General features: G+C 39.5%; 1 protein-coding gene across 1 annotated transcript; it reads right to left on the reverse strand.

Annotated features, from left to right (window-relative positions):
• Positions 1–260: 260 nt before the first annotated feature.
• LOC123511584 (tyrosine-protein kinase SRK3-like) lies at positions 261–13,146 on the reverse strand. The gene is made up of 9 exons (XM_045267604.1): positions 12,937–13,146; positions 9,017–9,158; positions 8,736–8,834; positions 5,789–5,912; positions 5,206–5,500; positions 4,374–4,624; positions 1,200–1,356; positions 966–1,097; positions 261–505 (listed from the first exon to the last, which is right to left on the reverse strand). Exons 1-9 carry the CDS (start codon positions 12,986–12,988, stop codon positions 297–299), a joined length of 1,461 nt encoding a protein of 486 aa, XP_045123539.1. The 5' UTR covers positions 12,989–13,146; the 3' UTR covers positions 261–296.
• Positions 13,147–13,770: the final 624 nt, after the last annotated feature.

Consider the following 13,770-nt stretch of genomic DNA (forward strand, 5'->3'; position numbering starts at 1 on the left):
AAATTAAACTGCTTAAATGTTTAACTTCATAATTTTTACTCTCATTAAACCTTTTACTATACTATGATGCACTCTCGCTTTGTTTACTCTCAATGGAAGTTTAAGTCAGGAGTTAAACTTGTTATAATTGGTTCGTTTAAAGAAAATTCGCTTAACAAATGGGTTTTTAGGAACGTAACCTGTTCGTTAAGGGGGTGTTGCCTGTATATATATATATATATATATATATATATATATATATATATATATATATATATATATATATATATATATATATGTAAAAGAGGGAGAGAGAGCTATAATCGGTTACTATCATAATAAGAGTTCTCAGCCTGTACATCAAAGTTTTCCAGGTAGTCGTGGATGAAGTAAAAGGTGGGTCTTTGTTCAGCTTCTTTATCCCAGCACTTTAAGATGAGTTCATACAGCTTGTCTGGGCAGTGGCAGGGCGGGGGCATGCGGTAGCCTTGCAACACTACTTCTATCACCTGCTGGTTGGAATAGCCTGTATTGGGGAGCAGAACATTGGGTTAGGCAACAGATAAGGCTATTGGTCCTATCTTTATGTACATTTGAGAAAACTCTAATCTTGAGTAATCATGAGTGATCAAAGTGCAAAATTGTGTGGATCTGTATTTTTTTTCTAGAGATCATAAATGATTATCAAAAATAAAAGAAGTGTATTGAAGCCATGTCATGCTATGAGGATTAACACTTTTCTTATGCTGTCAAAATAGTTCATCATCTTTCCTTTTCCTTCATACATTTATTACATTAGAATTTCTCCCAGTAGTACATGACAGCTTTCTCATACATTTTGCAACCTTATCTCAGCAAGCAACATTTGCTAGGCTGTAATGGACTCTACTGAAATTTTCTGAGGTGTTACTATTTCTAGTGACTTTTTTTTCAGTTCTAGTGGAAAAAGATGCCTGTTTATGAGAGAGAGAGAGAGAGAGACTCACCTGGGTATGGTACTGCACCATGGGTAATAATTTCCATAAGCATCACCCCAAAAGACCAGATATCTGACTTGCTGCTGTACTTTTGCAGCAGCAGTGCTTCCGGCGCCGTCCATTTGATGGGCAGCTTTCCCTCTGTGCCATGTGACAGCTTCATTAGTGCACACACACATACACACACAGATGTACACAGCTTTACAGTGTCAGACAGTAAACATAATGTACACATTGACTTACTGGATACTTTCTTGTCATAGATCGCATCCTCATACAGTTTGGAGAGACCAAAGTCTGCCACCTTGCACACGTAACACGGGCCCACCAAGATGTTCCTTGCTGCTAAGTCTCGGTGAATCAACATTCTCTTCTCGAGATACTTCATTGCAGCAGCTGTCTGCACAGTGGGGCAAAGAAACACAAGACTTGATTATGCCTGCACATAATTCATCTTAAAGATTGTGAGAAGAAAAGAAACACCCAAACTAGTGTGCACTTCATTTGTAGAAGCAACAAACACTTGAACTAATAACCACAATATAATAACGTTATCTGTTAATTGTTTACAAAGTGAAGTCCAACAAACCATCTGTAATTCAAACTAACAGCACCACAAACACATTATAAAATCGAGAAGGAAAGCAGTCACACTACATTGTTACATTTTGTGAATACTAAGAATTCTTGGGTTCCAGCCAAATAAAGAAAACACAGATTCCTCGTCATACAAAGATTTTTGTTTCCTATTTTGGTGCTGTTAAAATTTTAAATTTGAAAATATAAATAATTAGACGAAATTTTTATTAAATATTATTACTTGCATCATGTTTTCATATCAAGTCTTATATCAAGCAACAAAACAATTCTAGGCTTACAAATAAAAAATAAATAAATAAATAAAAATCATAGAATGTCGAAAGTGTTATTTCAACGAAAAGCAAAAAAAGAAAAAAAAATGGTTAGATACGATCTTATTACGGATTATACCTTGATTTACATTCTTATCAATAAATAAAAAAAAGATACAAACTCCAATAATAAACGAGAAAAATCGTGATTGTCATAATGGCACATACAGTTATCACAGCTAGATAATGACTTGTATGCTATACTGAAAGTAGGCAGAATGACAAAGAGGACGAGATAGACTACCTTCAGGTATATGTGTCCTAGATACTCTTTGTAAAGACGAAGCAGTTTTTTTGCTCTTTTCTCATCACCTTCATTTTCCCTCCATTCCCTCCCCACTCCTCCACCTACCCCAAAGCAGTCAAGCCTTAAAACACCTGCAAAACACTCGAAAAACGCTCTAAATTACTTGGCTGCAAGATGAAGGGGTGGGATTTGACTGGTCGGGACACCAAAGATACCGGCAGGTTCACACGTGCTAATTGAATTTGCGACTGAAATTGCAAGTCGCTAGAAGTATCGACTGAGCCCTTCTAGGTGGAACACGTCACACATAGCGACTGGTAAGTATCGACTAGTTGGCGCCTCGGCGGGAAGTGAATGTAAACAAACAGCTCCCCGCCAAGATGTCTCCCTTCAGTGACGATGCTGAAGCAGTGGTTGCTCTTCTTTTGGCGTACAGAAGAGTTAACAGAAAAAAAAATTCCTGAGGATACGTCCCTGGCAATCAAATCAAATAATTACAAGTCTTCAATCCTCACCTCCAACAACACCTTGCATTGAGGGAAACAGTTCTTGGAGAATGGCAGCTATTTCGTCCAACGACGATTTGCTCTTTTTTTTTTTTTTTCTATATAATTCATTTCTGGGATCCCAGATGTGTTCCTTTTCCCTCACCAACTCTTAACATCTTCTCTACACCTGGATACCACATTTTCAAAGCTTACTGCGTGACATCACAACGTAAATAAAGTCGCAAATCGAATGAACAAGACAACTTTGTGGTCTTGTTTTGTGACCGGTTTTTCCATTCGCTAGGCACCATTATTCAGTCGGAAACTTTACCGACTTGCAATTTAAATCGCAAATTGGCGCGTGTGGACCCGCTTTTAGTGTAATTCACCACCATGATCGCCTGCTGGTCACACAGCCAGCCTTCCCTATTACGAAGCGACTTCAGAGCTCATAGACCGGTCTTCGGGTAGGAATGAGACCACAACACACACTCCACACACCGGGAAAGCGAGGCCACAACTCCTCGAGTTACATCCCGTTCCTATTTACTGCTAGGTGAACAGGGGCTACACATTAAGAGAATGATGTTGTAGCTCTAGAGAGAGAGAAAATTTTTTTGGTGCTGTAACTTCACCACATCACCAATGCAAAAATAAATAAATAAATTAATAAATAAGATGAAATAAAATGTTCTGATGTGTTTACGTTAATATTCTTCACTCATTTTCCTCTTCTTTATCCTTCTCCTCCATCACTCCTGTTTATTTTTTTAACTAAAGTAATCTAGAACGAAACAGACCAAAACAGCTGCCACCCGGTAAACCCTTAACTTCCTCGTCCCCCCCCCCCATCTCTCCCGCCATTTCAGCCTATAGAAATATGACATTTTTTCAAACACTTATTGATGGAAGCTGAAATTTCGGACATTTGAAGAATTCTAAAAAATCCCCCGGGACGCAGATACATGAATTCTGGATATGTCCGAGAAAATCCATACATATGGACTATAAACGGAGTGAGCACGTGTGGTGCACAGTGTTGCCATTCTAGCTTTTTTCTCGCTAGATCTAGCGATTTTTTACTGTGATCTGGCTATCAAATTTTTCATCTAGCGGCTAGCGGGAAATCTGGCGGGTGTAGAACGTCATCTGACGATTTTCTAGCGATTTTTCCTTAGAGACGATGAAACTTCGGGCTTTGTGGCATTTTACAAAAGAACACATTTTAGTTATGAAAACAGGCATGTTTCATCTTGGTGTGAAATTAGTCAAATACTCGTAAATGGTATGGATAGTCTCCCGTTGGTACCAACTTGCTCAAAATTTACACACAAATACCGTCTCTGTACGGATACTTGACGGGAATCAGACGCGTCTCGCCGCCACGCGCCAGGATTCGGTCCACAGACCATGATCAGTCAGTCACCAGTCTTTGTTTCACCACAGAGGACAGCATGTACACCAGTATTAGCTCTGGTAATTATTTTTGCTGTGAATGTTTCTTCCTTACTCGATGCATCTGAATTGCTATATTTTTAATAGGTATGTACTAGTATAAATGTTTCTATTGACGTAAGTGAAACTAATTCTCTCTCTCTCTCTCTCTCTCTCTCTCTCTCTCTCTCTCTCTCTCTCTCTCAATGCGTGTGTATTTTCTAGATTGGCCTGAAATCTAGCGATTTGAGGGCCTGATCTAGCGTGTTTTGTGGTTGAATCTGGCGGGATATGAAATTATTCGATGGCAACACTGGTGGTGCAAGGTTAGACTGACCTGTGTAGCAATGTACAGCTGCAGCTGCAGGCTCATCTCTTCCTTTCTCAGCAAGTCCAGCAAGGCTCCGTGGGGCATGAACTCCGTGACGATGAGCAGCGGCTCCTCCTTGGTGCACACTGCGTACAGTGCTAGGATGTTTGGGTGGCGCAGACCTTTCATCACCTTGGCTTCCTCCAGGAAGTCTGCTGCTTTCATCCTGCCATCTCTCATTGTCTTGATGGCTACGTCAACATTGCCGTTCCACTTCCCTGTTGACACACACACACACACACACACACACACACACACACACACACACACACACACACACACACATTTTAGTTATGAAAACAGGCATGTTTCATCTTAGTTTCCCGCAAAGATGTGTTGAGACTTGGAACAGTTTGAGTGAGGAAGTGGTATCAGCAAAGAGTGTACATAGTTTTAAAGAAAAATTGGATAAGTGTAGATATGGAGACGGGACCACACGAGCATAAAGCTCAGACCCTGTAAAACTACAACTAGGTAAATACAACTAGGTAAATACACACACACACACACACACACACACACACACACACACACACATTATGATATAAGTCTAGCCAAATTGCTGTAAAAATATATTTGCAATAGTCCAAATGTGAAATGCTGAGCCCCATAAATTGAGAGCAGAAGTGCTTTCGTCTCTCCATCAGGGGCCAAGGCCGCCAAGAGACTAATGACTGAATGTGAAAGTTGTGTGCCTTGTCTTGACTACCTATATAGCTCTCTTTTAGGGGTTAGATTTGGTAGAAAAAAGAAAATATACAACTAAATATTTCAGCAAAAGTCACGATCTCACACCCACCAAGCCACACTTCGCCAAAGGAGCCATTGCCAATCTTCATAACAAAATCCAACTCTTCCCTGGGCATCTCCCACCGGTCCTTATTCTCCATGGATATGTCCTGCATGGTGGGCGCGGGCCGTACGCACGGATGTTTGGCCATGGAAGGGGACAGTCCAACTTCTGATTCCATGATGAAGAAATCAACTAGATCGTTGAGTGTAAGGAAGTACCGATCCATAAATACAAAGTAATCACCACTCTTGGGAATGCTGAAGTGTTTGATGCGAACAGTGGTGCCATCTTTGTCGAAAGTCTATTCGGAGAAAGGGTACATGATAGTGAAAGAAAGGAAAGCATGCGATGTGTTCCCAACAAAAGAAGAGTAGGAAGCACTGTGAAGGATGAAAAGTGATAATTGTAGACATTGTTTTGCAATGATTGAAAGTGATAAGAAAATTCATAAAAAAAAGACATCATACCCAAGAACTTGATTTGGTTCTATATCCAGCACACCACGCATCTCATCTATTTTGTTACTTTAGTATTCCTGTATTTCCCTCAAAACTGTGTTTACAAAAACCCCAAGAGGGGCCTACCTCACCTTAATACTCAAGCAGTATGTATCGTGTTTGGAAGAGTTGCGTATGAGGAAGGCGCCAGGCAAATTAAACTGACTCATGAGGATTTGTTCAGCTTCCACGCGTGGAATGTCACCATAGTACCATCTGAGAGAGAGAGAGAGAGAGTGTGTTACAAGGAAGCTTTAAATGAAGACTAACCAGCTTTATGGCTGGATGTAATATGTAGACAGAGGAAGTGGTAGACAACTACCGAAACGATAATTTACTCCCAACGAGGTCTAATAGCACTAGTTCAGGGGGTGCTGTGAACTTTCCATTAAAACTAGTTGTGATCTCGCTGAACGTTTCCCTTTGTGTCTCACAATTCAAGGGGGCAGTCATAGCCTGCCCCCTAATGACAACTCTCCTTCTTTACACAAAACGACATGCACTTACCACACACACACACACACACACACACACACACACACACTTCACTTTAAATGCAAAATTCTGGGGAGGGGACCAAAAATGTCCCCAGGTCGGACTGCTCTCTCGGTGGCGACCAAAAATATCTTGACACCTCCCTGATTTTTTTTTTTCACTAACTTCTGCAACATTTGCGGTCTTAGATCTAATTTTCAATCTGTAGAGCACCACCTCTCTTCTACTAAACCTCATCTTCTTTTCCTCACCGAAACACAGCTTGGTTGGATGTTGCGTCTGTGTGCACAATGACTTAATTTGCTCTTGTGCCCACGCCCTTGAATCTTTCGAGTTTTCCATCATCTGGCTTTGACTCAATAGTCTCTCTCTAGCTAAATTTTTCTGTGCTGTCTATCTCTCCCCTAACTCCTCTGACTATAGTAAATTATTTGACTATTTAACTTCCAAAGTGGAGCACATTCTGCCCCCTCTACCTTTTCGTGGGAGATCTCCATCCTTGGAGATTTCAGTACTCACCATCAGCTTTGGCTTTCCTATCCCTTCACTGACCATCCTGGTGAACCAGCCTTCAACTTTGCTCTACTCCATGACTTAGAGCAACTGGTGAAATACTCTACTTCTATTCCTGACTGTCTTGGAGATGAGGCCAACATTCTTGATCTTTTCCTCACTTCTAATCCTCCTGCTTATGTTGTTACCCTTTCATCCCCGTTGGGCTCTTCCGATCACAATCTCATTTCTGTATCTTGTCCTAATTCTCCAATTCCTCCTCAGGATCCCCCAAGACAGAGGTGCCTCTGGCATTTTGCCTCTGTTAGTTGGGGGGGACCTGAGGAGGTATTATGCTGATTTTCCCTGGAATGATTACTGCTTCCGTGTCAGAGACCCATCTCTTTGTGCTGAACGCATAACAGAAGTGATAGTGTCTGGCATGGAGGCGTACATTCCTCATTCTATATCTCAACCTAAACCTTCTAAAACTTGTTTAACACAGTGTGTTTTCGTGCTATACATGATAGAGAGGTTGCCCACAAAGGGTACTTGAGCCCTCCATCTCCTGAATCTCATGCACTTTATATATCTGCTCAGAATCATATCAAGTCTGTTCTTCAACTTACCAAACACTCTTTCATATATATAAAATGTCAAAATCTTTCAAACTCTAACTCCCCTTGTGACTTCTAGCATCTGGCCAAAAACATCTCCAATAATTCAATTTCTTCATCTTTTCCTCCTTTATTTCATCCTAATGGCACCGCTGCCATCTCTTCTGTCTCTTTCTGTCTCTAAAGCTGATCTCTTCTCTCAAACCTTTGCTAAAAACTCCACCTTGAATGATTCTGGGCTTGATCCTCCCTCTCTTCCTCCCTCTGACTATTTCATGCCTTCAATTAAATTTCTTGGTAATGATGTTTCCCATGCCCTCGCTGGCCTAAACCCTCGGAAGGCTTATGGACCTGATGAGATCCCTCCAATTGTTTCAAAAACTGTGCTTCATGCCTGTAACTTACCTGGCCAAACTCTTTCAGCTATGTCTATCGACTTCTACCTTTCCTTCTTGCTGGAAGTTTGCCTACATTCAGCCTGTTCCTAAAAAGGGTGACCGTTCTAATCCCTTAAACTACCGTCCTATAGCTTTAATCTCTTACTTGTCTAAAGTTTTTAATCTATCCTGAATAGGAAGATTCTCAAACATCTGTCACTTCACAATGTTCTCTCTGATCCCCAGTATGGCTTCTGTCAAGGTCGCTCTACTGGTGATCTTCTGGCTTCCTTACTGAGTTTTGATCATCCTCTTTTAGAGATTTTTGTGAAACTTTTGCTGTCACATTAGACAAATCAAAAGCTTTTGATAGAGTTTGGCACAAAGCATTAATTTCAAAACTGCCCTCTTACGGTTTCTATCCTTCTCTGGAACTTTACCTCAAGTATTCTCTCCGACCGTTCTATTGCAGCCGTGGTAGACGGTCACTGTTCTTCTCTTAAATCTATTAAAAGTGGTGTTCCTCAAGGTTCTGTCCTGTCACCCACTCTCTATTATTCATTAATGATCTTAACCAAACTTCTTGCCCTATCCACTCCTACGGTGATGAAACCACCCTATATCTTTCCACGTCCTTTCAGAGCCGACTAACCCCTCAGGAAGTCATCACATCACGCAGGGACACTACAAAAACGCCTGGCTTCTAATCTTTCTAAGATTTCTAATTGGGGCAGAGAAAACTTGGTAGTGTTCAATGCTTCAAAAACTCAATTCCTTCATCTATCAACTCGACACATCTTACCAGACAACTGTCCCCTCTTCTTCAATGACACTGAACTGTCTCCCTCTTCCACAATGAATATCCTTGGCCTGTCTTTTGCTCATAATCTTAACTGGAAACTTTACATCCCATCTCTTGCTAAAACAGCTTCTATGAAGTTAGGTTTTCTTATGTGAGAGAGCAAGTTTTAAAAAGATGTTAATGTTGTTTCAAATGGAAGTAATGCACAAGATTCCTTTTTCTTAGTAAGTTTTCAAAACCGAGATGGCTCACATACTCGTGTGACTCAAGGGAGGAGGTGAGCGCCACGTACGGCACGGGGATGTAGCCAATGGATGTAGTTCCGGGATGCCTGGCCAGCCACCAGTCCTCGTCACTGAAGGGAGAGACAGGTCAGCGTGATTACTGTCACTGTGGCTGTTTCCGTCACCGCCACCACCACCACCACCACCACCATAGCCGTCTGCTGGCATGTGAGACAAACATACATGCATACATTAAAGAATGATGCGACGCACGCCAGTAGACTTTATTATTGCACAGCCTTCAAACACTCACTCTTTGTTGAGCACTTCTAGCTTGTCTCCTTGGGTGAAGCTGAGCTCGTTGGTCCCGTTGGCTCGGTAGGGATGATGAGCCAACACGTAGTCCACCACTGTGTAATTCTTAGGCTCACTCTCCTGGCTTTGCTCTGTTTCTTCTGTTCGGGATAAGGTAGGGACGGATTGATGAGCCATTTTCTGCTATGTTTGCTCCTCGAGTTTAATAACAAGGCTATTTTTTTTATGTAAGAGGTGCTTTGACGAAAAACACACACAAAAAAAAGGCTGAAATATAAGCTCACTGAAGTGTCAATCCACAGTCAGTAGCCAAAAAGAATTATTCAAAAAGTATGAGAAAAATGTCTTCAAACCTCCCTCTTGAAAAAGTTCAAGTCATCATAGGTAGGAATGAATGCAGAAACAGGCGGGAAATTCCAAATTTTATCGGAGGAGTAAGAACAGAAGGAGGAGGATGCACTCAGGCCATGAGACAGCCATGAAAAAGAGGGCAAGCATTATGTAGGACTTAGATAGTGTGCATGTTTAAAAAAAACAGCTTAAAATATGGAGAGTAGTAAGTACATATTGGTTAGTATTACTATTGTACCGTACGCGGGCCAGAGAGAGAGAGAGAGAGAGAAACATTTGGGGAGAGGGGTGTTATGTATGGGATGGAGTCACGAAAGTAAAGGAGATCTATTCTGGAACATTTCAGTGCCGTGCCACTTTTGCTCTCAAATTGAAGCTTTCAAAAGTTCTTGCTGAAGTAACGCGGGATTTTACGTATATATATATATATATATATATATATATATATATATATATATATATATATATATATATATATATATATATATATATATATATATATATATACACACCCACACACACACACACACACACACACACACAACACACACATTGAGATGGATAGAAAATTATTTGAGGGGGAGAGAAATAAGGACGGTAGTTAAAGATATGAAGTCCAAGTGGAGAGCAGTAGAAAGCGGAGTGCCACAGGGGTCAGTATTGGCACCAGTACTTTTCCTCATTTATATTAACGACATGCCAGAAGGAGTGAACAGCTACATAAATTTGTTTGCGGATGATACGAAACTGTGCAGAGTTATAAAGCAAAAGGAGGATTGTGAAATACTGCAAGAAGACCTAAATAAGATCTGGGAATGGAGTAAGAAGTGGGAAATGGAATTCAATGTGAACAAAAGCCATGTCATGGAAATGGGAAAGAGTGAAAGACGACCTGTGGGAATCTATAAGATGGGAGATGGAGTAGAACTGGAGAAAGTCAAAAGGAAAAGGACTTAGGAGTGACGATGGAAGAAAACAATCAACCAGTAAGCCATATTGATAGAATTTTTAGAGAAACATATAATTTGCTAAGGAATATTGGAGTAGCATTTCACTACATGGACAAAGAAATGATGAAGAAATTGATAAATACTATAATAAGACCCAGATTGGAATATGCAGGAGTAGTGTGGACCCCTCATAAAAAGAAACACATAAGAAAATTGGAGAGGCTACAAAAAATGGCTACAAGAATGGTCCCAGAACTTGAAGGGATGACATATGAGGAGAGACTAAAGGCTATGGATCTACCAACCTTGGAACAAAGAAGGGAGAGAGGAGACCTGATACAAGTCTATAAATTGATCAACGGAATGGACCAAGTGGATAATGAGAAACTGATCCTGAGAGAAGAATATGACACCCGAAGCACAAGATCGCATAGTAAAAAGCTGAGAAAGGGAAGATGTCTGAGATATAAAAAAATATAGTTTCCCGCAGAGATGTATTGAGACGTGGAACAGTTTAGATGAAGAAGTAGTGTCTGCAACGAGTGTGCACACTTTTAAAGTAAGATTGGATAAGTGTAGATATGGAGACGGGGCCACACGAGCATAAAGCCCAGGCCCTGTAAAACTAGAACTAGGTAAATACAACTAGGTAAATACACCCGGTAGCTCAGTGGTTAGAGCGCTGGCTTCACAAGTCAGAGGACCGGGGTTCGATTCCCCGGCCGGGTGGAGATATTTGGGTGTGTCTCCTTTCACGTGTAGCCCCTGTTCACCTAGCAGTGAGTAGGTACGGGATGTAAATCGAGGAGTTGTGACCTTGTTGTCCCGGTGTGTGGTGTGTGCCTGGTCTCAGGCCTATCCGAAGATCGGAAATATTGAGCTCTGAGCTCTGGCTGTCTCGTCAGAGACTGCAGCAGATCAAACAGTGAAACACACATACACACATGTATGCATGTGTGCGTGTGTATTTACCTAGTTGTATTTACCTAGTTGTAGTTTTACAGGGCCTGGGCTTTATGCTCGTGTGGTCCCGTCTCCATATCTACACTTATCCAATTTTTCTTTGAAACTATGTACACTCTTTGCTGACACCACTTCCTCACTCAAACTGTTCCAAGTCTCAACACATCTTTGCGGGAAACTAAATTTTTTAACATCTCTCAGACATCGTCCCTTCCTTAGTTTCTTACTATGCGATCTTGTGCTTCTAAAGTCATATTCTTCTCTCAGGATCAGTTTCTCATTATCCACTTCATCCATTCCGTTAATCAATTTATAAACTTGTATCAGATCCCTCTCTCTTCTCTGCTCCAAGGTTGGTAGATCCATTGCCTTTAGTCTCTCCTCATATGCCATCCCTTTAAATTCTGGAACCATTCTTGTAGCCATTTTTGTAGTCTCTAATTTTCTTATGTGTTTCTTTTATGGGGAGTCCACACAACTCCTGCATATTCCAATCTAGGTCTTATTTTAGTACTTATCAATTTCTTCATCATTTCCTTGTCCATATAGTGAAATGCTACTCCAATATTCCTTAGCAAATTATACGTCTCTCTGAAAATTCTATCAATATGGCTTACCGGTTGATTATTTTCTTCCATTGTCACTCCCAAGTCCTTTTCCTTTTTACTTTTTCTAGTTCTACTCCATCTCCCATCTTATAGATTCTCACTGGTCGTCTTTCACTTTTTCCCATTTCCATGACATGGCTTTTGTCCACATTGAATTCCATCTCCCATTTTTTGCTCCATTTCCAGATCTTGTTTAAGTCTTCCTGTAGTATTTCACAATGTGTGTGCGTGTGTGTGTGTGTTGTGAGGGATTAAAAATTTACATTATAAACAGTAGGAACAACACTATTGAGAATGTAGATGATCATCTTTCTTGCTTTCGAAAATATATAGTCGTAGTGAGAAAGATCAACATTTCTGAAGAGAACTACATGGCATATCTGTGCGTTGACCTTGCCGCGCCCCTCTGTCTCTGTCTCCACCTTGGAGGTTGTACTCATAGTATGGAGCGTGGCAATGTCAGCCCTCACCTTTGACACAGGGCCACTGGGACTCATGTGCACGGGGCTTCATAGTTCACCTTCCTTAGGTTTTCCAAGACATTCTTTTATCGACCAACCACCAAAAAACTCTTGAATGAGCTGCATGTTCACTGACAGTCCCTGCCCGGATAGGAATTATCCGAGGCCTCTCACTGTACTACCTGACGTACGTAGGCTATTGCCTGACTAGCCGTAACCTACTTACCACGGAAATTCAATGAAATCCTTAGGTTATGAAACACTTCTGTGCCGCTTCTTCACAACCTTATAAAAGCTCATTAGATTTGTACGTTTTTTCAAGGATGGTTTTATAGTTCTAGTTGATAGCCTGGCAAGATTTTGTACATGATTGACATGAGACACCTTTGAAAAATCAACTAATCATCTTTGTGGCATTTAAAAATAGTCGAAGACGTTTCTGACCACAGGTAGTGTACTGTATTCTCTCTCTCTCTCTCTCTCTCTCTCTCTCTCTCTCTCTCTCTCTCTCTCTCTCATGTATCCATCACGAAATAGGTATTGTGGTGGTGGGAAGGTACGTAAAGCAGTGACAGAAATGATCACCTTCCTGAGTCTCTTCCTTGTGACTGGAGCAGCAGCAGCAGTGTTGGCCCATGTCACTTTTTCACTGAATTCCTCGCACACACAAACATCAAGGCTACCGACACCGCACACGCCACAAAACTACCAAACACACCCAAGATAAGCGAAACAGAGAGAACAGCAGAAAAAAAAAAGTTTCCTACAGGTGATAAGTAGCATCCGGTGTAATAAAAAGATTCGTAATATTACTACTATTACTACTACTGCTTCTGCTACTATCGCTACTACTACTACTACTACTACTACTACTACTACTACTACTACTACTACTACTATACTAGCTAGAACTATATATATATATATATATATATATATATATATATATATATATATATATATATATATATATATATATATATATATATATATATATATATATATATATATATATATATATATATATATATATATATATATATATATATATATATATATATATATATATATATATATATATATATATATATATATATATATATATATATATATATATATATATATATATATATATATATATATATATATATATATATATATATATATATATATATATATATATATATATATATATATATATATATATATATATATATATATATATATATATATATATATATATATATATATATATATATATATATATATATATATATATATATATATATATATATATATATATATATATATATATATATATATATATATATATATATATATATATATATAATAATAATAATAATAATAATAATAATAATAATAATAATAATAATAATAATAATAATAATAATAATAATA

The sequence above is a fragment of the Portunus trituberculatus genome, chromosome 31, assembly GCF_017591435.1.
Source record: "Portunus trituberculatus isolate SZX2019 chromosome 31, ASM1759143v1, whole genome shotgun sequence".
NCBI lineage: Eukaryota > Metazoa > Arthropoda > Malacostraca > Decapoda > Portunidae > Portunus > Portunus trituberculatus.